This window comes from Protopterus annectens, chromosome 15.part0 (assembly GCF_019279795.1).
Source record: "Protopterus annectens isolate FY-2018-M chromosome 15.part0, PAN1.0, whole genome shotgun sequence".
NCBI lineage: Eukaryota > Metazoa > Chordata > Ceratodontiformes > Protopteridae > Protopterus > Protopterus annectens.
In genome coordinates this window covers 478,562,355-478,576,514 of record NC_056749.1, presented here as the reverse complement: position 1 = coordinate 478,576,514, position 14,160 = coordinate 478,562,355, and the positions used below count along the sequence as shown (strand labels likewise).

Here is a 14,160-nt window from a genome sequence, read left to right as displayed (position 1 = left end):
CTTTGGGATTCTGGCCGACCAAGGGCTGCCTGCCGGCAGGAAGAACCCTACAGTGATGACTGCAACAGTGAAACATGATGAACATCCAAAATTGCCTTGGCCAAAAGGGGGTTACGACAACTGTTTTAAGAGAATCATTCTAAATCTTCAGAATTACCCTGGATATCAATGAAAAGGGTGGAAATACATTAAAAAAATTCCCATCCAAGAGAATGAAAAAGCATGCGTTTTCCAGGCTTGTTTGTGTGAAGTCCTGAAGCAGAATCTGTTTGAGGTATTTTCCACAACTATACCAATTCCTGGAAGACTCCCCTCATTCAATTTCCATTTGTTAGGGTCTGTTCTGGTCCTTCTCATCTTGTCTGTCAACATGTCTTACTCTGACTGAAGTAAGGTAAGGGTTAAACAGTGCTGAACAGATTACTCCCAAGCGATCATAGTCACCCTGCATAGAGGGTATGACCTTCTGTCCCTTTGCTTCTTGACGTACCGCACCACTGTGGTGTTGTCTATAATCACCTGAACAGGTCCTGAGGACTACAGATAACAGGGAGATGTTAAAGACTGGATTGCAGCCATTTCTTTTACATATATGTATTTGGTCTGTCTGAAGAATCCCACAGGCTTTGCTCCTTTACTCCCATGGAAACTGTCCCTTAGAAAAATATGGGGCATCTATAGTTACATATTGACTTGGAGGTTGAGGAGAAAAGGGGAAACCTGTATTTGCTTGAATTTGTCATGTCTACAAGTGCAGTTTCTTTTTTTGCAAAGCTCAAGATTGGTACCTGAAAATACAGAGGATGGAAGTATTGGGTCCATGCATAATTCTTTATCATGTGTAACCTGGCTAGGAAAATCATGAGAATCATAGATGCCATGAGTCCCATAACCCTGAGAAGCTCTCTGGATAAAGTCTGAGATTGAGAGGAGACACTCAGGAAGGTTTCAAATAAAAATCCACGTTCTCCTCTGTCAAAAAGGCTTTTTGTTGCAGAGTATCTATAAGAAAAGCAGTATTTCTGAAACTTCATCTGGAATCCCAGGTTGGTCAGAAGAGCTGAAACCTATGTTAGGGATTCTTGACATCTGGGAAAGGACTCTGTAAAGATAAGTAAGTCACCAAAATAAGAAAAAGTCTGAGTGGCATACACTCTGCAATGAGCTATGACTGGAGCAAGAAGCTCAAATAGCTCTTGCAATATTGCATCAACCAATGTTTCAGTCAACCTAGCTGTATGTGGATTCAAATCTAAGCAGCAAAAAGTAGTGTAGTTACCTTAAAAGTTATTATATGTATCTGGCAGAGGACTAAAGCTCTGACTTATTAATGGTCTGCTTCCTGTTCCAAGGGTACAGGGTTTAAATCTTTCCACTTTCATTTGCCTACTGGGTGATCTTGATCAAGTCACTTACCCAGAGACAGCAACTGGGAATCTGGGCTAGACTGCTTAATGGTCTCCTGGACTAAATGCCTAGGAACTACTTGGCATCACTGGACCACACTCTGATGGACCTTTTGCATATCTGCAAAATGAATAGCATCAGAATTATCTGATCTAAGGATTCAAACTTTGCTCATGACATAAATAGAACATTTTAGATGGACAGGTATGTTTCTCAGAGAATTCTCCTTCACTTGAACAGGCTTCCTATCCATTAGAAGCAGTGCTCTTCCCTAACCATATTCAAGAAAAACCTGGACCAGTGGATGTGAAAACAGAAATACACCCTGGGTCTAGCACCTATGTCTCTAATGGACAGAGATGCAGCCTGTAAATCTTGTCACAGATTACAAATACCCCTAAAATTACCACTAAGGTACACAAAAACTTGAAGGATATATATGGGATGCTTGGCTAGCCTTATAAAGGCCTCAGTGGTCATTAGCCTAATGTACAATCTTGGAACAGTCGGCAACCTAAAGGATAATACAGAGAACTGATAGTATGACCCAGACACTGAAAATCTAAGAAATACTGAAGCCATTGGCTATGGGAATGTAATGGTATGTGGCTTCCCTGGGGAATAAGAGGTAACAGACTCTCAAAGATCACCGTCTTGAATTTTAGAACTTCCACATACAGATTTAGGAAGGAAATCTCTAAAACTAGTCTCCATGAAGACTCTGCCTTTGGTAAAAGCAGCATATTGGAATAGAAGCCTTTGCCCCTTTCATTTAATGACACTGGTTCTATTATTCCTAAGGTGAGCAAATGTTGAAAAACCTGATGAAAAAAACTCAGCTGGTTTTGGAGAGTGAGGATGAACTCCCCTGAAAGGAAGGTTTTGTATACAATACCAACTGTAACCTCCTGAGCCACCTTTAACAGCCATGAGTCTGTTGCAAAAGGGAAATTTACAGAGCTAGTTGTTTGGACTGGTTTTGAGAGACAGCGATAGGAAGGGAGGGGAAGGGATAAGGAATGCTGATATAGTCTTTCTGAAGTAGAATATTGCCCCTTTTTTGGACTATATCCTTTTCATATTGTTCCTTTCCACCTCTTCTTGTTTCTCTGTTTGGCCTGAGAGTGCAGGGATTACTTATTCTGTTCTTAGGTGTGAAAGAATATCTGAGAGATTTGAAAGAAGGGGCTTGAAAAAATCTTGGAAGCTCCATGAATTATTGTTCCTCTCTCATCAAATTGTTTGAGGACCTGAGTAGCAGATGGGCAAAATAAATCCTCCTTACCTAAAGCTGAATTCAAAATTTCAGACTTGAACTCATCACAAAAGTTATGCACTTACCATAATGTTCCATGTTTGTAGTCCATCTTGCCTACATTCTTGATGGATGGGTTCAGAGCTGATCCTCGGCTCCAACTCAGCCAATACTAAAGCTCGAGAGCTTTTACTGGCTCTAGGCTATCCCCTATCCCATGGTGCACCACAGCAATTCCCCAGATCTTGTTTGCAAGAAAGTAACTAAATACATAACAGTAATTATATTATCAATAACTATGTACATACAAACAAAAGGACTTTGTTTTACTATCCCTGCTAAGTGGACAGGCAACTATAACAAGATCAGACAACATAATGGATAGTCCACCAGTTCCTCCAAGATACAGGAAGGGGGAAGGAGGGTGGGATGCAAGAATGTAGGCGAGATGGACTACAAACATGGAACGTTATGGTAAGTTCTTAACTTCTTAATGTTATGTAGTCCTATCTCACTGTAATTCTTGCTGGATGGGACAGTGTCCCCAGCACCTTTATCCCGGGTGGCTCAAGCAAAGAGACTCTTCAGCACAGTGGATCCAAAGGATGACCTGTCCCAGGAGGCCAAATCCAATTTGTAATGAGTGACAAAGGTATGAGGTCTTGCCCAAGTAGCTGCTGCACAAATGGTATCAATTGGGAGTTTTGATTTGAAGGCATATGAAGTTGATACTGCTCTAGTTGAATGGCCTTTTACTTTAGCGGGTAGTTAATTCCCAGCATTTTTGTAAGCAAAAGAAATGCAGTCTGAAAGCCATTTAGACACAGTCACCTTAGAAACAGATAAGCCTTTGTTTCTCCATGAAGACTCTGCCTTTGGTAAAAGCAGCATACTGGAATAGAAGCCTTTGCCCCTTTGATTTAGTGACACTGGTTCTATTATTCTTAAGGTGAGCAAATGTTGAAAAACCTGATGAAAAAAATTCCGCTGGTTTTGGAGAGTGAGGATGAACTCCCCTCAAAGGAAGGTTTTGTATACAATCCCAACTGTAACCTCCTGAGCCACCTTTAACAGCCATGAGTCTGTTGCAAAAGGGAAATTTACAGAGCCAGTTGTTTGGACTGGTTTTGAGAGACAGGGACAGGAAGGGAGGGGAAGGGATAAGGAACGCTGATATAGTCCTTCTGAAGTAGAATATTGCCCCTTTTTTGGAAAATATCCTTTTCATATTGTTCCTTTCCACCTCTTCTTGTTTCTCTGTTTGGCCTGATTGTGCAGGGATTACTTATTCTGTTCTTAGGTGTGAAAGATTATCTGAGAGATTTGAAAGGAGGGGCTAGAAAAAATCTTGGAAGCTCCTTGAATTATTGTTCCTATCTCATCAAATTGTTTGAGGACCTGAGTAGCAGATGGGCCAAATAAATCCTCCTTACCTAAAGCTGAATTCAAAATTTCAGACTTGAACTCATCACAAAAGTTATTTACTTACCATAATGTTCCATGTTTGTAGTCCATCTTGCCTACATTCTTGATGGATGGGTTCAGAGCTGATCCTCGGCTCTGACTCGGCCAATACTAAAGCTCAAGAACTTTTACTGGCTCAAGGCTATCCTCTATCTCATGGTGCACCACCGCAATTCCCCAGATCTTGTTTGCAAGAAAGTAACTAAATACATAATAGTAATTATATTATCAATAACTATGCACATACAAACAAAAGGACATTGTCTTACTATCCCTGCTAAGTGGACAGGCAACTATAACAAGGTCAGACAACATAATGGATAGTCCACCAGTTCCTCCAGGATACAGGAAGGGGGAAGGAGGGCGGGATGCAAGAATGTAGGCGAGATGGACTACAAACATGGAACGTTATGGAAAGTTCATAACTTCTTAATGTTATGTAGTCCTATCTCACCGTAATTCTTGCTGGATGGGACAGTGTCCCCAGCACCTTTATCCCGGGTGGCTCAAGCAAAGAGACTCTTCAGCACAGTGGATCCAAAGGATGACCTGTCCCAGGAGGCCAAATCCAATTTGTAATGAGTGACAAAAGTATGAGGTCTTGCCCAAGTAGCTGCTGCACAAATGGTATCAATTGGGAGTTTTGATTTGAAGGCATATGAAGTTGATACTGCTCTAGTTGAATGGTCTTTTACTTTAGCGGGTATTTAATTCCCAACATTTTTGTAAGCAAAAGAAATGCAGTCTGAAAGTCATTTAGACAGAGTCACCTTAGAAACAGGCAAGCCTTTGTTTTTGTCTAAGAAGGACACAAACAACTGATCCGATTTCCTAAAATCTTTAGTCCTGTGTAGGTAAAAATGGAGAATTCTACGGACATCTAATTGATGTCATCTGTATTCTGATCTATTACTGTAATTGGGGAAGAATACTGGTAATTCAATAGTTGTGTTTAGATTATGTTCTGAGCATACCTTAGGGAGGAAAGAAGGATTAGTTCTTAGGAAGACTATCCTTATGGAATATAATATATGGAGGTTGAATGGTTAGAGCTTGCAATTCTGAAACCCTAGCAGATATTATAGCAACTAAGAACAATGTCTTCGAAGACAGCAATTTCAAGTCAGATGAAGAAGACGGTTAGAATGGTGGAGAAATTAATGATGTCAGAACTAAATTTAAGTCACAGGGTACCAGAGGTTGCCTGATTGGAGGTCTGAGAAGGAGGACTCTTTTCAAAAAGGTTTTACATAAATAGTGGGATATAATAGGGTTTCCCATGTTCTCAAAATTATAATTTGAGATGGCAGCCAACTGGGCTCTAATGGTAGCAGCTGCAGCTCCTTCTTGAAAAATAGATGGAAGGAAGGACAGGATAGACTCTATGGGGGCTGAGTAGGGATCTATGCCTTGTTTAGCTGCCCAAATGGAAAACCTTTTCCATTTGCTGGAATATAATTTCCTAGTGGAAGTTTTTGTGGGAAGAAATGAGGATGTGTTTAACGGCAGGAGAAAGGGATATGCACCTGGCTATTCTAGGAAATGGAGGAGCCATGCTGTCAATTTCAGGGTTTGTACGGTAGGATGGAACTGTCCATATTGGTGAATCAGAAGGTCTGAAGATGGTTCCAGAATCCATGGTTCCTCCAAGAGATAGGGCCACAGGAAGGGGAACCAGACTTGGCAAGGCTAGTAAGGAGCAATGAGGATCAGGGTACTCTTCAACAGTTTTGCATTCTGAATGACTTTGGGTATGACAGGAAAGAGTGGAAAAGCATAAAGAAGTCCCAGGGGCCAACTGTGGGCCAGAGCATCCCTGGGTGACTGCCCCGAATGGGGAATGAGGGCAAAGTAGTTGCTGCATTTGGCGTTCATGTACATGGTGAATAGGTCAAAGCAAGGGTGGCCACATTTGCAGAAAATCTCTTCTGCAACTTCTGTTTTCAGGGACCACTCATGAGGCATCAGAATTGCCCGACTCAGTTTCTCTGCTATCACATTGGACTTCCCCAGAATGTGCGTTGCTACCAGAAAATGTTGAGAGTCCATCACCCATTTCCATACTCTTTGTGCCTCTTGACAAAGTGGGTAAGACTTGGTTCCCCCTTGCTTGTTTATGTACCACACTACAGACATGTTGTCTGATTGAATCTCAACTGTCCCGGTGGGAAGAGAACTGTGGAATGCTTGCAAAGTATATAACACTGCTCTCATCTCCAGAACATTTATATGCAAGTGGTTCGAGTGATCCTGCCAAATACCTTAGACCGTCATTCCCAGATAATGCCCCCCCACCCTATCTGGGAAGCGCCCGTGGTCAAGACTGCATTTTGTTGAAGGAGAACAAGGGGACGACCTAGATAAAGCTGATCTGTATGTAACCACCATGTTAGATTCTTCTTGCAGGAGTTTGTAATGAGTATTTGGTGTGACAAGGGTAGATCCTGCATTGACCACTGGGCAAACAGTAGCCACTGAAGTACTGTCATGTGTAGGTGGGCTAAGGTGACAAAAAGAATGATGGATGCCATAGTCCCTAGGACTTGAAGAGCTATCCTGACCTGTACTTTGTCTTTGGTCAGCAAGAATCTGACTTGGTTGTGTAACAATTCTATCCTTTCTGGTGTCAATTTTCCTGTCATGATGGTTGAGTCTATGTCTGAGCCTAAGAAGACAATGTGCTGCGATGGAGATAAGGTGGATTTTTTTAGATTTACTTTAATTCCTAATCTGTTGCACAATGATAGAGTCTTGTTCCTGGCTTGGATTAGTTGGTGCTTGGTGGTAGCAGTGAGGAGCCAGTCGTCTAAGTACGGACACACCTGGAATCCCTGACGTCTCAGGTGAGCTGTGACTGCTGCCATACATTTGGTGAACACTCTGGAGGCTGTAGTGAGGCCAAAGGGCAGTGTTCGAAATTGAAAATGACTGGCTCCCAGCTGAAAGTGTAGATGTCTTCTGGAGTGCCTGTCCATTTTCATATGGTAGTACGCATCCTGAAGATCTATGGAGCACATCCAATTGTCTTTTCTGATAAAGGGAAAAATTGACTGCAGAGTGATCACATGGAACTTCGATTCTTTTTCAGACTTGTTTAGCTTGTTGAGATCTAGAATTGATCTCCAGTCCCTGGTATTTTTTGGAACTAAAAAGAATCGTAAGTTCCAAATCCTATTTGCTCTGTGGGGACTTCCTGGATGACTCTTTTTTGAAGCAACTAGATGACCTCTGATGTTGCACGCTCTATTTGACTGGGTAGCACATCTGGTAAAGACCGATTTGCAGGGGGATTGGAAACAAAGGGAATGAGGTAACCACTGGAAATTATATTTTGTACCCATTGATCTTGGGAAATTTGTAGCCAGGTGCTTGGGTACAGTGAGAGATGACCCCCGACTGCCTCCAGAGACGGACAGCCTGGCATCCCCACAGGGACGACGAAAAGGTCGATCAGAGAAAGTATCGCTATCACCCTGGCGTCTTCTATTATAACCTCCCCCTCTGCCTCTAGGGGAAGGTTGACCTTGTGCTTGAGGGAAACCTTTTTGGGATTTATTGAACCACATTTTCCCTCCTATATGACCCTTGGGATATGGTCTGAAAGGAAGGGAGAAACGGACTCTGACAGCAGATAAGGTTTTCCCTTCCTGCTCGCACCTGGTCAAAGTCTCTTTTACCTGAGGTCCAAATAGAGTTGAACCATCAAAGGGGACATTGGTAAAGGAAGACTTGAAGGATTCCATAAAATTGCATAGATGCATCCAGGAATGCATCCTAAAAGAGATCCCCGGTGAGGCCACCCTGCTCGCTCTGTCAGCTGCATAGGAAATCAGCCTCATGGAGAAGTTAGCAATGGAGGTAAGGGTGGAGAACTGCGCAGACACCTTGTCAGCAGATCCCGAAACTACTGAACCCTGAAAGGTATCTCCCAACTCCTTTAGGAGATCCCTTTGAAGCCTAGTAAAATGGGACAGATAATTCAGCGATCGTAAGGTAAAGGCCACTGAAGAAAAGATACACTTTCCATACCTATCCATCATCCCAGACTCTTTGTTAGGAGGATGGATATTAGAGGATGTCTCAGATAACTCCCTCTTTGTGGCTGCTGCTACCACAATAGCATCCACAGGCACTCCCTTGGTAAGAAATGATTTGTCTTCTGGAGCAGTGACAAATTTGTTTGGCCTCCTCAGGACAAGCTCCACTGTGTCCGGAGAGGTCCAAGCTTTCTGAGATATGACCCCTAACAGTTGGTCATATGGCAGTGTCACCCAGAAGGTGGAAGGCCGGGAACCAAAAGCCTTAAGGTACACTAATTAATCCTCAGTACGGTTAGAGGTCTTCCAATCACCCCTCTGACTAAGGATTTCAAGGATGTCCGCAAAGGAGACATCCTCAGAGGGGGATCTTGGGGACCCTTCTGACTCATCCAAATCAGTGTCAGAAGTGACAGACTTTGGTGAGTCAATGTGCTTCCTCTTACAAAGTCTCTTCCAAGGGACCTCTCCAGTGGGATAATCTGGGGAGGTCTCAGAAGAGGAGATACCTCCAATGGGGGCTCCTTGGGGCTTTGGTTCCCTACGCTTAGGGGCAGGTGGGGGAGAAGAGGTTGCTGCCTGCTGCTGGAGGGATACTGGGTCCAATAGCAGGGCTTTAGCACTAGACAAAGCTTTCTCTAAAACTTCAAAAGCCTTACCACCCTGCTCTGAAGAAGACCTCCACTCCGAGGAAATGGAAGGTCGACTATGAGTAGGAGGGGCAGGTTCCAAAGCGGATGTGAGAGCCAAGTTCACATGAGCCGAAGCACCGAGAGAGAGGGTCGGTTCCAAAGAAAAAATGGGGTGACTATCCCTCTCAGAGTCAACCCAAGAGCATCGGCTCCCAGACCCCTCGGCTCTAGACTGAGCTGATGAGGACAGAGTTATCAGTTCCGAGGAAGCAGGAAGAATTTTCAGAACTGAAGGTCCAGCACTAAAGGACCCGAAGCATTAGACTCCAAGAGCGAAGCAGTCAGAGGAGGAGCAGTAGACTGAAGATGGGACGGCTCCAAAGCCTTTGGGTCCAGAGGAGCTAATATTTTTGCCAGCACCAGGTCACAGAGAAGCCACTTCACCACCCGCTCGACATCCTCATCAGAAAGTGTCCTAGAGGAACGAGTGGAGATAGATGGAGATCTCTTCCTTTCCAAAATTGGAGATCTTAAGGTTGGTGAAACCGGTTCCAAAATAGGTGAATGTCTCAACAGAGAAGATTGTATTGGCACTGATGAAACAGACAGCACCGAGACTGAAGAAGCAGAATCAGAGACAGAACTCTTTGGCTCCATCGCTTTTGATTTCATTGATGGTTCAGAAGCCGGAACTGATGGAGACTTCCTTTTATGACTTTTGGGGACTGTCTGACCTTGGTCCAGCTGTTCTTGGAAGGAACTAGTCATAAGGCCCCAATTTATAAGTTTCCTTTTCCTTTCATTAAGTACCCTGGTGCTGAAAGCATGACAGAAAGTACAGGGTTCTTGTAAATGAGCCTCTCCAAGACAGTACACACAACTGGTGTGACTATCCGTCAATGAGATTTTTTGAGAACATTTGCCACATTTTTAAAGCCAGAAGGGTGGTGTTCTTTATGTTCTGTCTCTATCCTTAGACATATTTCTACTGACAACAGAAATAACAATACAACAAAAAAAAAATAGTACAACTATAAGGAGGAAAAAAAAAAAATATATATATATATATATATATATATATATATCTGTATATATATATATATATATATATATATATATTTGGGATCCGTCAATATGTTCAAAGTTTCACTACTTTGAACCCCACCTCACCGAGTCCACTTGTTCGAAGTAGTGAAACTTCGAACATTGACTTCGGCAGTCACACTACAGCGCAGAATGGGAATAGTCCCTTTTCCCCACTGTAGTGCGATCTCGGAGTTGGTATACTTAAGCAGGGGGGTTGTGGGGGGCACACCCCCCACATGGGGGTGCAGGGGGGGGGTTGCCACCTGCAAAAACATGTTTTAGTGGGTTTTTTTTTTTTTTGGGTAGCCCTGGGAACTAGACTTCCGCGAAAGTGCACTTTCGTTTAAGTGGACTTTTGCTGAAGTGTAGGGTCAACTGCTCTATTTCAAAGAAGTGTATTTTCGATGTAGAGCAGTAGAACTATATATATATATATATATATATATATATATTTATATATATATATATATATATATATATATATATTTTTTTTTTTTTATAGAAGGAGAAGGGCTAACACACAGAGAGGAAAGGCCCTCTAATTTAAATGGGCAACTACGGCCCTCTAACTTAAATGGGCCATACAATCCTTAAGAAAGTGGACAGGGGAAGCAAACACTCAAAACAATCACTCAGATAATAAGGAAAAAACTAGTTAAATAGAAAAGAGTGAAGAAATATAGTGAAAAATACCAAAAAAGTTCACTTAGCCAATGAGCAGGCAAAAAGACAACCTCAAAGCTTTCGCGGCAAATGAGATCTGGGGAATTGCTGTGGTGCACCATGGGATAGGGGATAGCCTCGAGCCAGTAAAAGCTCTTGAGCTTTAGTATTGGCCGAGTTGGACTCATCCCGCAAGAATTACGGCGAGATAGGACTACATAACATCTTATAATCTTCCTTGTTTCCACCAGTTATTATGTGACAGACAAAAGCTACAGGTTATACTCACACACCACTGTCAACAGTACTACATTATACAACAGAATCAGCAGTATGGGGTTTAACTCCTGTCACTGGTAGTAGTTAGAACGAAAATGGTTACTGGCCTTAAGAGTACACAGGAATCATGTACTGTTGTACTAGTTAAAATAAAAATGGATACTGCCCTTAAGAGTATACAGGAATCATCAACTGTTGCACTAGTTAAAATAAAAATGGATATTGGCCTTAAGAGTATACAGGAGTCATGTACTGTTGTCTTGGGTAGTGACAGTCACACTGCACCAGGATAAGTTCCACACTGCTCAGCAAATGATCAGAGTTATAATAAATCTTTTCCACTGAGTTTTTCTGTTTATCTTCCTTAGATCAGGTACTGTGTCTTTCAGTCTTTCAATGCAAAGACAGCAACAGTAATTGAAACTTGAACCAAATCATATTGTAAACACATGTGTGCATGCGTGCACACACACACACACACACACACACACACACACACACACACACACACACACACACACACACACACACACACACACACACACACACACACACACACACATGCAAACACACACACGCGCACACACACACACACACACACACACACACACACACACACACACACACACACACACGCAAACATGCATGCACACTCATCTCACCTAATACTTAGTGCAATATTCACCATGATGTAACTTATAGGCCATCTAAGGCAGTAGCAATGCAGTAAAATATCTCTTCTTTCAGTGCATTACATGCAAATCCATAAATTAACCATAGTGCAATACTCTAAGGTCCATAGTGCAATACTATAATGTTCACAGTGCAATACTCAATGTCTCTTTCTGTGCAAGGATCAATGCAATGTCTTAACCAAGTACCTGTGCAATACTAAAGTCTCATGCAAGTAAGTGTTCAGTTCAAAAAGTGTTAAAATGTGTTTCTAATTATGTGCAATATTAGTCTGTCTACCTGCATGTCTGTGATGTAATAGCCAGGTTTTACATGTGTAAATGTCTGTGAAAATAGTCTACATGTTGTCTGCACATTGAGTCTGAAGATATGGAATTTCATTCAGTTTTTGCACTTGTGTGATTTCTGAATGACAATAAAGTTTACTTTGACTTTGACACACACACACACACACACATACACACAGTACTTCAGATTAGGAGTAAATGATAACTTTATAAGACAAGCTCCCTCCTCCCCAAGATGTAAAGTATTTTGCCAATTTCTAGTAAAAAATAACAAACCACGAATACACCTTACTGTCTTTAAATATCTGAATGGTAGCACTAGCTCAAGTAGTATCAGTTCATAACTGGAGGATTCCCCACAATTAATTTTATCAGTAAACCCTTTATCCAATAGATATATAATCATCACCCACAAGCATTCAAAGTTAAACAGTAATATTATTTAATTAAAATACATAAATTATTTTTTTCCAAGTAAATATAGTGTGTGCCATCTACCTCTTTTTGCCTACACTTTGTTTGTATACCCCACTGCATAACCTCCCTCTTTTCTTCCTTGTGTTCTTACCATTCTTCACATCATCCTTTCTCCCTATGTGCACATAAAATGGGCACCTATCCCCAACCCCTCCAACTACAGAACATGTCAGCAGATCAAATGCTCTTTCAGTGAGTGATGATCCCGTAAAGGAAACTGACTAAAAGCCAATTTCAGCTAGTACGTGTTACTCTTCACCCTCTACCTTGCTGTTGTACAACCACTGACTTAAGTATGCATGTCTGGAAGGTGTAGGGCTGTCCTCCACATGCAGAATGCAGGGTGCGTATATGAAAAAGAACTTACTTTAGTGTTTATACAGTGACTTTCAGTAAGCTTATTTCAGTGAACTAGAAATTGCTGAAAACTACATTGATCTATCAATGTGATCCAAAAATGTGGCTTGCCCCCCACCTGCTTTTTCTTTACAGTTCCCTTCTGTGTGTAACTATGCTTGCACTATTCCTCCATTTACTACTGTCCTGTATTCCCCTTTCTTCCACATTTATGGAATCCGTAAGTGTCTAGGTAACTTGACACCTGACAGCAGGAGTTTGCAATGTGTTACAGGCTAGTACTCTACAACACTTGCAGACAGCCTACTCCACCATGTACAGGGGCACATTACCTGCTGCCATCAACTACCACATGACCTGCACTAGCTGGCATGTAACCTCTACCTTCCACCATAGCTTTCACATGTAATTAGTCTGCTCCACTTTGGTTGGCTTGCAGTATTTTAGCCTTGCACTGATTGTGGCACAGAAGCACAGTAGTTGATCAGTCAAGAAGATTGCCCCCATTTGTAAAGTCATGCATGCTGTACACAGCAGTGTATCGCTATTGCTGGTATGTGCCACAAACATTGTTCAGGTATACAGCATAGCTCTATGAATCCTAGAAAAAGCAGAAAGCAAATTCCAAAAGCACTTATAAACACACAAACACATACAAAAAACAAATAATTAGAAGTAGCAGAACTAGATGTGACTCAGTTCTGATACTTTTTATTATTTGTGGGGTTTTTTTTTTTTTTTTTTTTACTGTGTCTGGAATCCTAACCAAAGTAGTATGCTGTCAGTGGAAATCATAGTTTGGAATTACCTGGAAGTCCTGGTTCACCTTTGTTCCCAGGAAGGCCAAGGTCACCAGGAGATCCTTTGCGGCCTGGAAGTCCCGACTGACCAGGTTCACCTCTCAGACCTTGAAGAAGCAGAACAGAGGAAGATTACTGATTGGAAAGTTGTAAGAAAACTAATTTACATAACATAGTAAAAGAAGATTCATCTTTCCTGCTCTACTCACTTGAATATTTGAATCACATACTAAAATGTAAGCTGTTGTAAACTTTAAGTAAATTAATATACAATGACCACATTAAAATAAAACAAAAACTCATTCTAAAAGCACCAGATAATACAAGCATAAATACATATGACCCTTACAAGGCATGCAAACATGGACAATAGTAACATTAAAAAATAATGATCACTCACTTTACCAATTTTTTTCATGCAAGCTCTGCTGTTTAGAATGGGTATCTGAAGCTTATATATTTTAGTTTATTTTACTTTTTCAATCTGGAGAAAGGGCTGGTGCAGGGACTCTTTTTCAACCATGACACAAGGTCATATGTAGAAATACATTAAATATTTACATTACAGAAGAAAGGTTTAACAGACAAACAGATACTAAGTTTAATTTACATAATTACTTACAGTGCAGGTTGATCTTTCTGTTAACATACAGCATATAGTATTATATACAGAACATACAGTTATTACGAAAGCTACAATAATCTTGCAGTCTGGTAACACTG

At 41.5% G+C, this 14,160-nt stretch overlaps 1 protein-coding gene across 3 annotated transcripts in view; it reads right to left on the bottom strand.

Moving 5' to 3' along the window:
- Positions 1–14,160, bottom strand: part of COL4A6 (collagen type IV alpha 6 chain) — a 4,024,271-nt gene that overhangs the window by 301,661 nt on the left and 3,708,450 nt on the right. For all 3 annotated transcript variants that reach the window (XM_044057202.1, XM_044057203.1, XM_044057204.1), the window contains one exon: positions 13,446–13,544. In XM_044057202.1, coding sequence (XP_043913137.1) covers positions 13,446–13,544 — 99 coding nt within the window. The remainder of the gene's footprint in view (positions 1–13,445; positions 13,545–14,160) is intronic.